The sequence below is a fragment of the Labeo rohita genome, chromosome 18 (genome assembly GCF_022985175.1).
Source record: "Labeo rohita strain BAU-BD-2019 chromosome 18, IGBB_LRoh.1.0, whole genome shotgun sequence".
Classification (NCBI taxonomy): Eukaryota; Metazoa; Chordata; class Actinopteri; order Cypriniformes; family Cyprinidae; genus Labeo; species Labeo rohita.
The window spans coordinates 12,466,668-12,485,295 of record NC_066886.1 but is presented as its reverse complement, the minus strand read 5'-3'; the positions used below and the strand labels follow the sequence as shown (position 1 = coordinate 12,485,295).

Sequence of the window (18,628 nt, the reverse complement as noted above, 5' to 3'; positions counted from 1 at the left end):
TTGGGTGAAAGACATGCTGTGTAACATCACCACATTAATTAACAACAGTCAAAATTTTGTAAAAATGTAATAATGTGACCATTTTTAATTTTATATCTATGTAACATGACAGTGATCTTAATTACAATACTCTAGGGCTGCAGTAAAAATATACTTTTGCGATCTCCATTCGGTTTATAATGCAAAAATACTTAATACAAAATGTCTTTGTTGAGCAAAATTCAAACAGTAACCATCAATTTCAAGAAATAAAATAGCACTATTAGCTACTAGAATTTGTCACTGACAAATTTCCTTTTTCACAAACCAAACAAGTGCTTTTCTGAATCAAGGCTAAGTACCTCTGTTACAATTCTACACACTCAGTTCCTGTCAGAAGTACACTAACAGTCAAAAGATTTTTTTTTCTTTTAAAGTCTCTTCTGCTCACCAAGCCTGCATTTATTTGATCCAAAGTACAGCAAAAACAGTACAATTCTGAAATATTTTTACTGTTTAAAATAACACTTTTCTATTTGAATATAGTTATTCCTGTGATTTAAAAGCTGAATTTTTAGCATCATTATCCAGTCACATGATCCTTCAGAAATCATTCTAATATTCTGATTTGCTGCTCAAAAAATATTTATGATGTTAAAAACAGCCGAGTAGAATTTTCTCAGGTTTCTTTGATGGAATTTGAATACTTCATTCTTACTTTTATACTTTTTAAAAGTATTAATTTCTACAATTTATTTATATATATATATATATATATATATATATATATATATATATATATATATTTTTTTTTTTTTTTTTTTTTTTTTTTTTAGATATACTTCAAATAAATGCAGATTTTCGGATCTTTCGATTTATCAAAGAATCCTAAAAAAAAAAAAAAAAAAAAAAAATACTCAGCTGTTTTAAATATTGATTAAAAAAAAGTTTCTTGAACAGCAAATCAGCATTAGAATGATTTCTGAAGGATCATGTGACACTGAAGACTGAAGTAATGATGCTGAAAATTTAGCTTTGAACACAGGAATAAATTACATTTTAAAATATATTAAAATAGAAAGCAGTTATTTTAAATAGTAAAAATATTTCACATTATTGCTGCTTTTGCTGTATTTTGGATCAAATAAACTGAGGCTTGGAGAGCAGAAGAGACTTCTTTAAAAACATTAAAAATCTTACTGTTCAAAAACTTTTGACTGGTAGTGTATACAAACCCAGTCGACCGTGCATATGGGACCAACGGCAGTCGCGTTGTATATTGACCTGTCCAGCGCAGTGCAATTTACTTGAGCACAGCTACACACAAACAGCTTTCAGAAGCAGTAGCTTCAGGCTAACATATTGTAAAAGTTCACACAAGACCCTTCACTGAAGGTGGTGGAAACTTTGAGGCCCCCTTATGAGGATGTCTATGATTTAATCAATCATATTCCGAGCCCATGATTCTAATACCTTCAGATCAAAACAAAAAATTTCATGATCACATTTAAATTCACAATGAGGAAAATACCTCATTTTTAAACTCATCCACGCTCCGTGAGTGTCATTGTTCAAAGTGCTTCAACTGTACGTGTCTATTTTTGCCCACAGCAAAGTATTAGGATCTGTAAATGATAAAGTGACACTCTGAGGAGTCCAGCAGGTGTTTGTCTCCCCCGTCCTTGGTTTTGATAGGTTTGTTTGCTTGGCATTCAGCAGCAGTAGAGGATGTCATTAGAAGAGTATGGTTATATGAAACGGGCTGAGGGTTTGTCCTATGACACGCTGGAGCAGCGGAGGTTCGGAGAGCCCATCTGAGTGAGCACCTTGTCCAGCCACTGCAGGGGGCCGTTGAGATGCAGCTCTATCCAGCAGGGGGTGCTGGTCACTGTCTGCCGCCTGCAGGAAGGACAATCTGGGTCACTAATGTACTTCAATGCCTGCCGAGCATTTTTAACAAACTACACACCAGCCAGGAATATCTGTTTTACATAATCAAGGGCAGGCATTAGCTTTTTGTGTGCTACTGTCACAGATATATAGTGATTAAAAGCCATTTGTGCATTTGTTTTTAATATTCAGAATACTTTTGAAAGTGCTGCAGTTATAAACAAAACCGATTTAGAAAAGCAGATTTTACCTTTGCATAAGCGATAAGTTGCAATAATTAGGGTCAATTTTATACAAATTTATACATAATCTCAAAGCTGAATAGGACAATATTTGGCCAAGATACAACTATTTAAAAATCTGAAATCTGACGTTGCAAAAAAATTGTAAAAAACTACAAATATTAAAAAAAAATCACCTTTAAAGTTGTCCAAATTATGTTCTTAGCAATGCATATTACTAATCAAAAAGTTTTGATATGTTTACGGTAGGAAAACAATGTATTGTTGGCTATTGCTACAAATATATTTGTGCTTTTTTTGGTCCAGGGTCACACATCCACGCATACATACATATATAATATATATACTTTTGTTTTTGTTTTTTATAGAAGTCTCTTATGCTCATCAAAGCTGCATTTATTTGAACAGTAATATTAAATATTATTGCAATTTAAAATAATGGTTTATTATTTTAATTTACTTTAAAGGATAATTTATTTTTGTGATGAAAAGCTGCATTTTCATCATCATTACTCCAGTCTTTAGTGTCACGTGATCCTTCAGGATTATTTGATGAAAAAAAAAAAAAGAACAGTATTTATTTAAAGAAGAAATCTTTTCTAATTTCCATTGTCTGTAATTTTTTTTTTTAAAGAAATTAATACATATATATTTTTGAGCCAGGATGTGTTAAATTAATAAAAAGGGATGGTAAAGGCTTACATTGTTTGAAAATATTTCTATCTGAATAATCACTGCTCTTTTTAACTTTTTATTAATCAAAGAATCCTGAAAAAAAGTATCATAGGTTCCAAAAAAAATTAAGCAGCAAAACCTGTTTCCAACATTCATCAGCATATTGTTAATAATTTCTGAAGGATCATGTGACACTGAAGACTAGAGTAATGTATAATAAAAATTCAGCACTGCATCAAAATAATAAATTATATTATACAATATATTAAAATAGAAAACCATTATTTTAAATTGTAATACTTTTTCACGATATTACGTTTTTTTCCCTTTTTTTTTTAATTAAATAAATGCAACATTATATATATATATAAAAGTATAATTTTTTTCCAAAAAAAAAAAAAAAAAAAAAAAACGTACTTAATCCCACACTTTTTAACAGTAGTGTACAGCATAGATAATAGATAGAATATATACTATAATAATAGGAACACATATATATTCTGCAGGACAAAAAAAATATATCCATTATATACCCTGATAGCACAGGTACATCTCGGAGATGTCTAATTGATGTCTGCTTTTACATCTGCAAGACGTATTTTTTTGATTGTTTGCTCATCTGCAATGTCCATGGGAAGTTTCCTATCAGATGTCAAATGCCTTTAAGATCTTTATGATTTAGAATGCATGTAAAACTGATATCTTACAGACGCTTTCCAGGAGCAGGTGCTTTCCACATGTGCTATCTGGGTAAGTATTAATTTCTTTCGAAATGAAGAAAAAAAAAACCTTACTAATTTCAGTCTTTTAAATGGTAATGTATATGCTTTCTGTCTTGCTTTACCTGTATTCTGCCCCCCAGCCTTTGACGAAACTCATGCGAATGGTGCACATGCGGGTCAGCTGGTAAACAGCTTCGAACCCCTGATTCACAGATTGGGCCAACAGAGCTGCAAACTCCTGATTATTGAAGATCTTCAGATTACAGCCTACAAAGAATTCAGAAGCAAACACACACATGCATATATATAAGCTTGAGTGCTTCTATGAAACAGAATGAGTAAGTCTGACACTAGGAACATGCTTGAGTGACTCATAGGACGTATATACACAGGCAGTATACAGACGGGCTGACTCACCTGGAGGTATCTTACATACTGTGGCGGGGTGCCAGCCATACCGCTGGTTACAGTTCGGACTCTGGACGAAAATAGCACTGTCGCTCAGACATTCAGCAAACACCTCACCGCCGATGTAATACAAACGCACACCTCGGCCTGTGGAAACATTATGAGATTAAACATTCAGTTGATTTTAAAACCTCTAATTCAAATACTTTTTTTTTTTTTTTTTTAATTAAATGTGAGCTGAACGTACCAATGTGTCTACGCGTCAGCTCCACAGCTGCATTGCGATTGACGTTGGATAGCAGGCCCAGACAGAAGCGCTCTGCATTAGAGGGGTCCGTAAAGCCGTCTACGGTCAGAGACGGTTGCGAGGCGTGGAAAGTCTCACCCACACGCTGATTCAGCTCGTAGTAGGAAATCGAGCACCAAAATGCGGATTCACAATATGTTACCGGCTGCAGATCTAAAACACACACATAAATGAGCATGAGAAAGGATCAGAGTTACAAAACAACTGCAGAACAAAGATAAAGTGTGAAAGAACAGGAAAAGCTCTGGACTTTGGATTCTGGTGTAAAATCAGTGTGCCACATTGTGACAGAATGTGGCCCTTTGAAAACAGCAGGCTGTTCATGTGAAAGTGGTTATTTGTTATTTTTACTACAGGGCCTCCTGGTGTCTTTGCAAAGATAGAACAACCCAGTGACAGGATATTATTATTATTACATTACCCTGGGCTGACTAAGAGGACAGAAACAAAGGATTCTTTTATATGAGGTTTCCTCTTGTACAGCTAAGAGGCAAAATCTGGGACAGAGGCTCACTAACTAGTATGACACATGGTTTACTGTGACGCAAAGAGAGAACTAACCTCCAACACCATTCAGCGATGGGTTGAGTAATTTAGCATATCAAAATTTATTCAGACACCTTTAACATTTCTCACATTATCACAGTTTATTTGCTACAGTTTAGAAAATGGTAATCAAATATGACAAGAACTCAGAACTGTGTCAGAACAAAATTATCTTGATAATGCCAGATAACTTTGATAGAAAGGTATGTAATGGATTACAATCAACCATGTTAGTATGACAATATTTTCACAACTATCAATACTTTGTTGTGCAATTACCAGGCAATGCTTAATCTTGTTCAGTCTGTGGTGTCAAAAGGTCGCATTAGCAATTAAAGAAAAAACAGTTGGACAGATCAAAGTATCTGAATAATTTTTTGGGTGCCAAATTTTGATAAATTTTACTGGTAGTCCACTGTATGAAGAATTTTTGGGTATAATATGTCACAGTTTACATTATTTTACTATCCTCACATACATAAACGAACTACAGTGTCCTGTAGTAAAACTACTAAAGAAAAAAAAAAAATTATATATATATATATATATATATATATATATATGTGAATAATAATTGTTGGTGTATATTTTATTATATTAGAGCCAATATTTATTTTTAAATATATATATTTTTATATATATATTTTTTTCAAAATTAGGTTATTTACTTTGTTTAACAATTTAAATATAATTTAAATAAGATTTATAAATTTACATTTATAGGATACACACATGTAGACTAATAGGGTTTGTAATATTTTTTGAAAGAAATTAATACTTTTTTATTTAGCAAGGCTGCATTCTATTAATTCAATGTGTCAGTAAACACATGTACAATATAACCAAATGATTATTTTTAATAAATCCTGTTCTTTCTATTCATCAAATAACCCTTAAAAACATGTAGAACTGATTCCACAAAAATATTAAGCAGCACAACTGTTTTTACCACTGATAATATAAAGAACTGTTTCTTGAGCACTAAATCATATGTGACCCTGGACCATACAACCAGTCATAAGGGTCAATTTTTTTTCAATTAAAATGTATACATCACTGAAATAAATAAATTTTCATTTCGCTGAATAAATAAGTTTTAAATTGATGTATGGTTTGTTAGGATAGGACAATACATGGCAGAGATACAACCATTTGAATATCTGGAATCTGAGGGCAAAAAAAAATCTAAATATTGAGAAAATAACCTTTAAAGTTGCCCAAATAAAGTTTTTAGCAATGCATAATACTAATCAAAAATTAAGTTTTGAAGTATTTATGATAGAAAATTTACAAAATGTCTTTATGGAACATGATCTTTACTTAATATCCTAATAAGTTTTGGCATAAAAACGATAATTTTGACCCATACAATGTATTTTTGGCTATTGCTACAAATATACCTGTGCTACTTAAGACTGATTTTGTGGTCCAGGGTCACATTTTAGAATGATTTCTGAAGAATCATGTGACAATGAAGTTTGGAGTAATTAATTTTTTTTTTAAATCACAGGAATAAATCATATTTTAAAATACATTAAAACAGAAAACAGTTCTTTTAACTGTAATAATATTACAAATCATTGACTTTCTTCAAAAACACAAAAAAACCTTACCAACCCCAAATGGTAGTGTAAATTCCATAAACACTGATGAAGTGATACTGAAAACTTTTTTTGTGCTTTCCCACTATGATCTAACTTTTCAGGTCTACGCATAAGAGGAATATGCGTGCACGCATCTCAATGTTTGTTGTAGCCATTTACTTTTATTTCTAATAAAAGTATTTGACTGGCGCCAACATTATTACACTTCTTAATGTGACTAGCTGTTCAGACAATCACCCGATCTAGCTGTTTTTGAAAATGTAACAGTTATATCTGTGTGCAATGGCTAAATGATTTAAACCGCTATGGGGTAATAATAAAATAATACATGTTTAAAAAAAGCACACACATTTAATGAGGATAGTACAGGATGCTGATGTCATTACTCATGTGCTTTACCGGCAGTGACACATCCTAATCTTTCCTCATGGACTCACTGAAGCCGACTTCCGTTCTCACTAAATCACCTCACACAGGACCAGGCAGGCAGAAAAACATTCTGGAGATATGTCTGAGATAATCCATCCAGATTAAACTCACAGTAGGGTGGAGCACTCACAGAAATCAGACTCTGCATGGTTCCCATCACAACAAACATCTTTAGTGATAACTGTTTGCACGAAACAAACTGCAGCCACACGTGAAAGGCAAAAAGGTGGCGACAGGAAAGCCTAAGCTTTCCAAAAGGTGGCAACTTTAAAACATTCTCAATATAAGATAGCATCTACAAGACCTATACGAACACATTAGTGTAATTTTATGTATTTGAAAACTTTACTATTACTATTTTCCACATGTAAAGAATGAGTAGATGTGTAGGAATGTTTGATAATCTATATCCATCAGACAATCTGGGATCTTTATGAATACATATCCACCTTATTTTTCCTGTAAAAGTGGGCGCAGCCATTTGTAAATTTTATGGGTGGGGCTTCCGGTCTCATGCGCATCCAGCTATTTTTAGCTGTACAAAACAGCTCGTCTTCCTGCTTGATATTGCAAATTGGTCTTACCTTATTATTTTAATGTACTATCTTAATTATGAGCACACTGCTTCCTAGTGCAGTTTTACCATTTACTGCACGTTATTATTCTTCTCATTATTTCCCTATAGTGGCTAATGAACCGAAGTCTCACCCATAGGCTTACTTCCACATCGAAGAATAAAGTGGATTCTTTGGCTGTGAAACATTATGAATAAATGTCTGTTCTTACCTAGGTTGTTGTTTGCAGGAGAGACAGGGTTGGGTGAAAGGTTTGGGGAGCCTAAAAATAGAATTAGAGCAGTGTAAACACATTTTTTTAGGTATTTAATAGCAACAACTTGCAATTTCAGGTCTCTAACCTGTGTCCATGCTGTGGTTCATCTGGTGGTCGCTGGTTTCCCCATCCTCACTTAGGTAGCCTGGAGGAGGGGTTTCTAGAACATAAAACATAAATGAGACATTTATTATTATGAACCACACACTTAAATGAACACATACTGAAACACAGTTTTTGGTGTGTTGGCCATTTATTTATAGCCTTGAGTATCAATCGATACAGGGGTACCAGAGACTGAAACTGTATTAAAGTTAAACTTGTGTAGATACTAGTGGTGGATGATATAACCACAATCCTACTTCAAACTTATAGAAATTGTTGAATAAAGTGGTTATTTTTGTTTTCTTTGCACACGAAAAGTATTCTCATAGCTTCATAACATTAGGTTGAACCACTGATGTCACACAGACTATTTTAACAATGTCCTTACTACCCTTCCGGACCTTGAATGCGTCTTCTTAATATATATCTTAATTTCAGTTCCGAAGATGAACAAAGGTCTTATGGGTTTGGAACGACGTAAGGTTGAGTAATTAAAGACTGAGATTTCTTTTTTGGGTGGACCATCTCTTTAAAGATACAGAAGTGATTCAGTCAAGAGCAGAATGAAAACTTGGAAGTCTTAAAAAAAAATCTTTGTAGTACTGTATGTGCTTGGATTTCTGACGCAATTTACTCAAATGCCATACTGTAAATGTGTCGTATAGTGAGAAGGTCTACCTGAAAAGAGGAATTCTTTGACTCAAATCATGTGAAACACTTTTAACGCCGCCACTCCTAAGCCTCATTTTGATGCTACCGGTCATGAGATCAGCACTTTGATCTCTCCTTGTCTTATTCTCTTTGCCAATTTTGTTAAGACGCCAGACTAAACACTCTGATTTTGACAAAGACACGACAAAATAAACTCAAGCAGATGTGTCTGTGAACCAGCGTGTGAGTGTGTTAGAGTGAGTAATGCCTGTTTTGTGTAGTCCTGAGGGCATGTCTGGGTGAAAGTTAATGTGTGATTTTCAGCGAGAAAACAGAAAACATGTTTTTACCCGGTATATAGTTGCTCGGAGGCTCAATGCCCGCTGGGAATATGGTGTTCTCGGGGATGAAATCATCCAGCGGAGGGAAATCTGTGGGGATGTCGGCATGCCGAGGAACCAGGACTGGAGGCAAAACTGAACACACACAAAAGAAAAAAAAATTAGTTTCATACACAAAACTGATTATGGAAGCAAACAGTCTTTGAATAACTAGAGGCTTACCTGGTGTCTCTACACGCTGGTAGTGGTAAGGGTTCACACACACCTCGTCCTTCTTCATGTGGAAGGCAAACTCGCACAAGTCTACAGCACGCAGCTCGTGGTGAGACTGCAGGTCAGGCCAGCGCCACAGCCGGCAGTAGATCACATGGGGAAGGCCTTTTCTGTGAGATACCTGCAATCGGCCATCCAGAGACCTGCATAAACAGTTCAGGAAACAATGAAACAACCCGTTCGATAAAAGTTACCAATTAACATAAGAACCATTCAACCTTTAAAGCTATTGAGAGAAAATATTAGCTGATAGATTGATCTGCAGCTCTTCTGCCAAACAATAAACATACAGCATGACTAGGAAAGTCCAGTTCAATAATAAATGACTCTTATGAGCTGATTCTTATTATTAAATCAGTCAAAAGACTCTTTTTATATTCTCTCTTAAATATTATTGGTTTGAATCCGTGTAATGAGTCATTTTAGGGCTGAAATGATTCCTCAAGTAAAAATCAATTTCACATTACTTTAGAAAAGATTTTAAGAAGCCTATCTTATTTTCTCTTGTATATTTAGTATTTCTCTTTAATAAAGAAAAATGACTTCATATCCGATTACTCGATTAATCGATAGAATAATCGGTAGAATACTCGATTACTAAAATAATCGATAGCTACAGCCCTAAGTCATTTGATCACAAAATCACTAAACTGAAGCAGTTCTTATGTGAAAATAATAATTGAAAATAAACAGTGAGTTATAATACGTGACCCTAGACCACAAAACCAGTCATAAGTAGGACGGATATATTTGTCGCAATAGCCAAAAAAGAATTGTTTTTTCTTTTATGCCACAAATCATTAGGATGTTAGGTAAACATGATGCTCCATGAAGATATATTTACAGTGGGACATTTACAATATATCAAAACTTAATATTTGATGTAATATGCATTGCTAGGAACTTCACTTGGATACTTTCAAGGCGATTTTCTCAATATTACATTTTTTTATTTATTTTTGGCTTTTTTGCCTTTATTGTGATAGGACAGATCAGAGTGGAGGAGAGAGAAGGGGGCCAGATCGGGAAAGGTCCTCGAGCCAGGATTCGAACTCGGGACGCCCGTAGCGCAACGTCGCTGTATGACGGCACACTGCCTACAAGACTATCGGCGCCAACGTATTTTAATTTATTTTTGCACCCTCAGATTCCAGATTTTCAAATCAGCCAAATATTGTCCTATCCTTACAAACCATACATCAATGGAAAGCTTATTTATCGGCTTTCAGATGATGTATACATTTCTGTTTCAAAAAATGTACCCTTTGACTGGTTTTGTGGTCCAGGGTCACATATTAAACTGAAGAATAATAAGTTAAAATGTTATAACCACACTGTTTCTAAAACATAATGTACCTGATTTCACTAATGTACAATGTAATTAACATGAAAGCCCAATAAATCTTCCCCTGTGAGTCTTTTAATAGGCTTGCACTGGGTCAATCATTCATTTTTCGCAGAAGTCGTGATACTCAAATGGTGCAAGAGCCTCATTTAGTGGAAAGTGAATCAGGCCTTATTTTAATACAGAGGAAGAGGTCACCGGCTGTGCGAAGAGAAAGCCACAGAAAAACATGAATCATTCTCATGCTATTGTGGTCTATGCATCATTGACAGCCATTGCTAATGAATTTCAACGCATTAATGCATTTTCACCCTACATTGGGATTATCCTAATTCTTAAAAAAAAAAAGCTCAGACTCAGGGGACTCGACAAGATGAACAGAGAAAGCGAGTGAGTGAATTTAGAGGAAATACCAGGCTTGAGTTCAGAAAGAGGGGAAAGGCAGAGCAGACAGCAGACTGAGACGAGCGCCTGCACACTTTTCCAGTCTAATGTTTACCTATTCATTCAGCTATGCACCAGCAGAATGAATGCCAGCATTCTGCACTAGAAATATCCATTAGGAACAGATGACGTCCACATTTGCCAGACAGAACAAAAATACTAACCCAGAAACTAATGTGCTGCCTATCGTCTTTTATGTAATATGTTTGTAAATTCAGCTTTAAGTAGTAGTACTTAAAAGTAGGGGTTGACTGATCTGGGTTTTTATACTGGTGGATGCAAATTTCTATAGAACAATGTGTGATTTATCATAAAATGTTTTGACATACTCTACCAGTCAAAAGTTTTTTAATGTTTTTTAAAGGATTCTCTTCTGCTCAACAAGCCTGCATTTATTTGATTCAAAATACAGCAAATAAAAAATGTGAAATATTATTACTAATTAAAAAAAATTGCTTTCTATTTAAATATATTTTAAAATGTAATTTATTCCTGTGATCAAAGCTACATTTTCAGCATCACTGCTCCAGTCTTCAGTGTCACATTCTCTTTCAAAAAATCATTCTAATATGCTTATTTGCTGTTCAAGTAACTTTTTTATCATTATTATTATTATCCATATTTAAAACAGTTGAGTACATTTTTTAGATAGAAAGATCCATCAGCATTTATTTGTAATAAAATGCTTTTGTAACATTATACACTATAGCATTCAAAAGCTTAGAGTCTGTATAATTTTTTATACTATTATTTAGCAAGGATGCTTTAAATTGATCAAAAGTGATGATAAAGACATTTATAATGTTACAAAAGATTTCTATTTCAGATAAATGCTGTTCTTCTGAACTTTCTATTTATCAAAGAAACCAGTAAATATTCTACTCAGCTTTTTTCAACATTATAATATTACAGAATATTAGAATGAATTCTTGAGGATCATGTGACTTAAGTAATGATGCTAAAAATTCAGTTTGAAATCAGGAATAAATTACATTTTAAAATATATTCAAACAGAAAGCAGCTACTTTAAATAGTAAAAATATTTCAGAATTTTACTGTTTTTGCTGTACTTTGGACCAAATAAATGCAGGTTTGGTGAGCAGAAAAAAAAAAAAAAAACACATTAAAAATCTTATGGTTCAAAAACTTTTGACTGGCTGCGTATGAGATATCTCAAAAATACTAACACAGGAGCTGGCACTGATGTAGAACCCAGATGCGCTATGCCTTGTTTAAAAGCACAAGATGTTGTACGCTGTACATAAAACATAGAAGTCTTCATAAACATGTCTGAAAATTTTCACAGAGAGGATGACTTGCAATTTTTTGCCAAGCCTTATTTATATGAACTAGAATATACAGACAAAGAACTAAGAATGATGGACTTTCCACTGACACAGAAAAGATGAAACTGTTAAATGAAGTCATTATTTTTGTTTTCTTTGCACACAAAAAAAAAAAAAGTATAGATCATAGCTTCGTAACATTACGGTTGAACCACTGATGTCACATGGACTATTTTAACAATGTCCTTACTACCTTTCTAGGCCTTGAACGTTATAGTTGCGTTGCTGTCTATGCAGGGTCAGAAAGCACTCAGATTTCATCAAAAATATCTTAATTTGTGTTCCGAAGATGAACGAAGGACTTACAGGTTTGGGAACAACATGAGGGTGAGTCATTAGAATTTTCATTTTTGGGTGAACTATTCCTTTAATTTGCTCATTCAACAACTACACCACAATCACAGTTAGCCAACTGCACACACATTGAATCCACAATCAGAAATCAGACGCAAAACGCTGTTGACCAGACCTTCTGTGAGTTTGCAAACGTGACAAAGACAGACTATCCCATTGTCTGACTCAGTCCACGGAAACAAAGGAAAGTCCTGGAGTCTCCCAGAGTCCCAGGCACAGCTCAGGCGAAAACAGACACACAATTTCAATTCCTTCTGTTCAAGTCAAACTGACCCCCAGACTGACCTGAAAGTCACACACAGCAGAACTCATTCACCCTTCTGTCAAAGCCAAGAGCAGCCGTCTTTTTATCCCACCCCCTCCTATACACAAACACACTGACATGCTAAAATCAACACTGGAGTCACAGAAACCAGAAATCAACAAGTAAATAAAAATTAAAATAAAAAGGGTATCGGAGAGATCTGAGGAGGGAAGACGTGTGCGTGTGGCTCACCAATAACCTCAGGTTTCCTTTTTGAGCACCAGTGTTTGTTGTCTACTCTCCCACATATCTCAAACAATCCACATCTGTGGAGTCACACTAAATCCATTAGCCATCATCACGGCCCCTAAGAGCCCCCTGACCTCAATTCTAACTGGTTTTGCCACTGAATTGGCATGCTGTTGACTAATCTATTTAGGGAAATTGTATCTATTTACAATTTATTGTGCTAAATTTTCCAAGAGACAAATCAGAAATGATATATTATATCATTTATTTATTTATTTGAATGCCTTCTTATGTTTTAAATGTACACTTAGATAATAGCCTTTTATTAAAAGACATTTTCAGCCGTTAGCCTGTTTTGCTTTGGTTAGAGGCTCTCAAAATATCTGTGCTCTGTTTGAATAAGCGAGTGGAGCAGGAAGTAGTGTAACCTCAGAAACTCAGAGCCTGTGAGCAGGTGATCATTTGCTGCTCTTGTTCTGTTGCACAGATGTGCAGTCTTCTCCTTGCCACCCAGATAGCCACTAATGCAAGTAAGATTTAATCTAAAAGAACAGAAGGCAAATTAGTGTAGGGACCATCAGGACCTCACAGAATGTATGACAGTTGAGTATATTCAAACCAGTAACGCCAACCACAACACAGGGAACAGCCCACGCCCTCCTCCAGACCTTGCACTTGCATTCTTGATCTCTGAATAACCATGCCACATAGTGTATTGAATAAACACACTCTCAGCCATGTTTAAAGTACAGAGAAAGTCTGTCTGAGTGCAAGTGTGTGAACTGAGTTTTGTGGAGATCTGCTTATAGGTTTCGTCATGAAATGGGTTGCTTGACAAAGCAGTGAAGACAAGAGATGCAGCGAAGAAGCATAAACATTAATTTCCTGTGTGAAAGCTCCTTTAAAACAGGCAGGATGTATGTGGTCAAACTGTAGAATGCTGAAAGTCAACAACACAAGTGCTCATCTCAGGCACAGTATGATCCTGTCACACTTTTTTTTTAAATAAACTAACTCAGGATTCTGACAAAGCACATACTGTGCAAATCACAATTACCAGAACAGAGACAGCAAAGAATGCAAGTCCTAGAGAAGTAAAACAATGATAAATGTGACACTGGACTACAAAACCAGTCTTAAGTAGCATGGGTATATTTGTAGCAATAGCCAAAAATACATTGTATGGGTCAAAATTATAGATTTTTCTTTTACGCCAAAAATCATTAGGATATTAAGTAAAAATCTTATTTTGTCAATTTCCTACTGTAAATATATCAAAACTTAATTGTATGACTATAATGATTTATAATATGCATTGGTAAGAACTTCATTTGGACAACTTTCTCAATATTTAGAGCAATATTTTGATTTTTTTGCACCCTCAGATTACAGATTTTCAAATAGTTGTATCTCGGCCAAATATTGTCCTATCCTAGCAAACCATACATCACTTGAAAGCTTATTTATTCAGCTTTAATGTATAAATCAAATACTCAACAGTCAATTTCATAAAATTGACCCTTATGATTGGTTTTGTGGTCCAGGTTCACAAATATATATTTGATGCCATCACAGTGCTAGACACTTTTTTCCAAAAAGTGACTTGGAAGACCTCGTTAGTGGTCTCAACAGTTCTCAAGAATTGTGTCTTAACTGAGATGCTCTAAATTTGAAAACATATTGTTCACTTTAGTTTCACATTGTCTAATTTAAAATATTTTGCCTAGTATTTTTTAAAGAAAATTCGGGCTAATGTTTTTTTGGATGATTTACCAAAAATAAATTAATAAATAAATAAATTTGCTGAAAATCTACTCACCATCAGCTCATCCAAGATATAGATTAGTTTCTTCACTGGTAAAGAATCGGAGAAAGTTAGCACTAAATCACTCGCAATGGATCCTCTGCAGTGAATGGGTGCCGTCAAAATGAGAGTCTAAACAGCTGATAAAAACATGGCTCCAGTCTATCAACCGATGTCTTGTGAAGCAAAAAGCTGTTTGTTCGTAATAAACAAATCCATCATTAAGATGTTTTAAACGTCAAACTGTTGCTTCCAGCTAAAATAAAAGTCCTCTATCCATAATATCGCTTTCTCCAGTGAGGAAATCATCTCGTCTGATTTAGGAGAGAAATATGCACACTGTTTAAAAGTGAAAACAGTCCAAAACAGTGAGGAAGCATCATTTTGGATTATGGACTTGCATTTTATCCAGTAGCACAGAGCTATTCACTTCACAAAATGTCAACTGATGGACTGGAATCACGTGGATTGCTTGTGGATTACTGTGATGTTTTTATCAGCTGTTTCATCATTCTGACGGCACCCATTCACTGCAGAGGATCCACTGGTGAGCAAGTGATGTAATGGGAAATTTCTCCAAATCTGAATTTCTCCAAATCTGCATCTCAAAGATGCGAACCGATACAGATTTTCCCAGACTAAATTCTCCACTCGGAACTACACAGATGGTAAGGCATGCACTTACGTGCTCAAGTATGTAACCCCATGCTCAAATGCCGCTTGCTGATATCACGGCTATTTATTAACACTATGTTAGTCACCAGGGGATTCCCATTGAGAGTGACCCGTTTCTCACCCATTTATCGGTTGGAACAGACCTGTATGGACTGTCTGACATCATTAGTAATAATGGGAGGGTGGCTTCCAATTATTATTGTGCTGCATGACATATTTAGCAAACTCAATTTGATTCTTCAGTTGTATCTTGCCATTAATAAATTTAAATTATTAAATAAAAATGACATACTCTGCATTTAATACTTGATATTACCAAGTAAAATTATGCATATCGCTGTACACCAAGCCACAAAGGCTTTGTGTTTTCATCTGTAGGGCTACTAATTCTCCAAATCCTTTTACCCATGACAAAATGTCCTGAGTACAGTTGGATATAGCGACACAGTGGTTATGATATAACAAGCTTTACTCTCCTCCATCACCACCATCCAAGGCACAGTACACCGATTCACTGACAAATTTAATAACACTGCTAAAATACACAATACAGAATGTAATTTAACCAGTATTTGTAAAATGACATTTTACAGAACAATACATCCACTAGTTGCAATGATTTGTTCAGACATTTATTAACCTATCCACTGACTATTCACTGAATGGTGTTAACACTGGTTCTAACATTACTGATAATTAATTTCATACACTAATATGGTTTGATCTGTAAACTGTAACTTAGATAAATACTATCAAATTTAATATTTGTCAAAACAGCCCCAGTCTGCCCCAGATATCGCAGACTGTTATATAACAGCTTAGCTTGGCACACAGTTGTTTGGCATTTTATTCACTTATACGAGCCTGAACGTTTAACTTTATCGCAGCCGTTTAAAATGTCTGTCTGTTATGAATACAGATGGGTGAAGTTTATGGTCATCCATATAAGCTTTCAAAACCAACTCAACAGTTAAAAGTAACGAGTATTTTCCACCATATGAACAGTTGTCATAGTCCGGCTAGCTAACAACTGCTTGTATGAATGCTAGCAAACCGAGACTGTTTTACGTGGTAACTTCATATTATAATACTAACCAAAACATTTTTATTCTCAAGATAATGTAATAGATTTGACGCTGAAAGCGACAACGCAAAGCAAAAACGGCTTTAGCAAGCTAGTCAACTTACGCGCGTACTCATGTGTAATTGTCAAAAACATTAAGCTGGTTTACTGACTAAACACCATAAACAATTGGACAGAGTGCTCAACAACACATTACCAATTTAACCAGTGTTAGAAAAGCTTGTTATAATAAGAATATCTGCTGGTTTTCGCTAGTTAGCAGCGTTAGCTTCACAGTTCTTAGTTGTATATGAATGTGTCTCAAATATCTAGTGAGCTGTCTACCTAGACACCATGTTTGGAAATCGAATTTGCGCATTTGATGCCCAAATGCCGTCTAGGTAGGCAGCTCACTGTGTTTTATAACACAGCCTAGAGTATGTACCTCGGTATAGTGATGCATTTGGTGTTAATATTCTGGGTGGTGATGGCCTTCTCCAACTCCTCCAGCTGTCCTGTCTTCTTTAACTTCTTCACCAGACTCTTCACTGCCTTCTCACACCATTTCTCCTCCTGTCCGTTCTGTTCGCCCTTCTTCCAGCCCAACAGTCTCTTTACAATCGGAGGCGTGAAAGGTAATATAGACATCTTTAGTAAATCAAAAACAGCTCCGAATATATTCCTTATCACAGTCCTATGCTTTTAAAGACGCAGCGTCGATTAACCTGTTAAATGGCCAGATCAAAAAGAATAGAAAGTTTGTTAAGCCCATAGAGTCATATTGCCGGATGCTGTTCAGCCCCTCAGGTCTGTGAAAAGTGAACCGCACACAGATGAAATCCAGCGAGACGCAGCGCTGTCTAGACCCGCCCCTCCTCCTCCACCACCTCCTCCTACTCAGCTACTCCTACTCTTTAGTTTAGACTTAAGAGATTTTAGAAATAAAAACATTCATATCCATTGTGTTCCTAACATTCATTCATTCATTAGGCAAAATAAGATATAATACTTTTAATGTCAGTTTTGAAATGAATTAAATATTTACACTACCAGTGTAAATATAATATACAGTACCAAGTTTTTGAACAGTAAGATTTTTAATGTTTTTAAAAAAGTCTCTTCTCACCAAGCCTGCATTTATTTGATCCAAACATCAGAAACATTATTTAAAAAAAAAAAAAAAAATATATATATATATATATATATATATATATGTGTGTGTGTGTATGTATGTATGTATGTATATATATATTTTGCTATTTAAATTACCTGTTTTCTATTTGAATATATTTTAAAATGTAATTTTTAGCATCATTACTCCAGTCACATGATCTTTCGGAAATTATTGTAATATTCTGATTTGCTGCTCAAAAAACATTTATTATTATTATTATTATTATGTTGAAAACAGCTGAGTCGAATTTTTTCAGGTTTCTTTGATGAGTAGAAATTTCAGAAGAACAGCATTTATCTGAAATAGAAATCTTTTGTAATATTATAAATGTCTTTATGATCACATCTGATTAATTTATAGCATCCTTGCTAAAAAAAGTATTAATTTCTATAGTTTCTTTCAGAAAATAAATAAATAAATAAATAAAAATAAAAATAAACAACTGACTCCAGGCTTTTGAATGGTATAGTTTATAATGTTACAAAAGCTTTTTTATTTCAAATTAATGCTTACCTTTGGATATTTCTATTCATCAAAGAATCCTGAAATAAATGTACTCAATTGTTTTAAATACTGATGATAATAATAATAATAATAATAATAAAATGTTTCTTGAACAACACATCAGCATATTAGAATGATTTCTGAAGGATCATGTGACACCAAAGACTGGATTAATGATGCTGAAAATTTAGCTTTGATCACAGGAATAAATTACACTTTAAAATATATTAAAGTAGAAAACATTTTTAAATAGTAAAATTATTTTAAATAGTAAAAATATTTCAAAATTGTACTGTTTTTGCTGTACTTTGTATCAAATAAATGCAGGTTTGATGAGCAGAAGAGACTTAAAAAACTTTAATAATGTTACTGTTCAAACACTTTTGATTGGTATATATATATATATATATATATATGTGTATA

General features: G+C 34.3%; 1 protein-coding gene across 2 annotated transcripts; it reads right to left on the bottom strand.

Moving 5' to 3' along the window:
- Window positions 1-880: 880 nt before the first annotated feature.
- Window positions 881-17,398, bottom strand: smad3b (SMAD family member 3b). Of its 2 annotated transcripts, XM_051134766.1 has the most exons (10): window positions 17,253-17,398; window positions 16,973-17,139; window positions 8,953-9,146; window positions 8,740-8,865; window positions 7,719-7,793; window positions 7,589-7,639; window positions 4,164-4,376; window positions 3,926-4,063; window positions 3,631-3,775; window positions 881-1,878 (listed from the first exon to the last, which is right to left on the bottom strand). In XM_051134766.1, exons 3-10 carry the CDS (start codon window positions 9,008-9,010, stop codon window positions 1,755-1,757), a joined length of 930 nt encoding a protein of 309 aa, XP_050990723.1. In that variant the 5' UTR covers window positions 9,011-9,146; window positions 16,973-17,139; window positions 17,253-17,398; the 3' UTR covers window positions 881-1,754. The 2 variants fall into 2 exon arrangements, with proteins under 2 accessions (XP_050990723.1, XP_050990722.1); XM_051134765.1 differs by having other exon boundaries at window positions 16,973-17,370.
- Window positions 17,399-18,628: the final 1,230 nt, after the last annotated feature.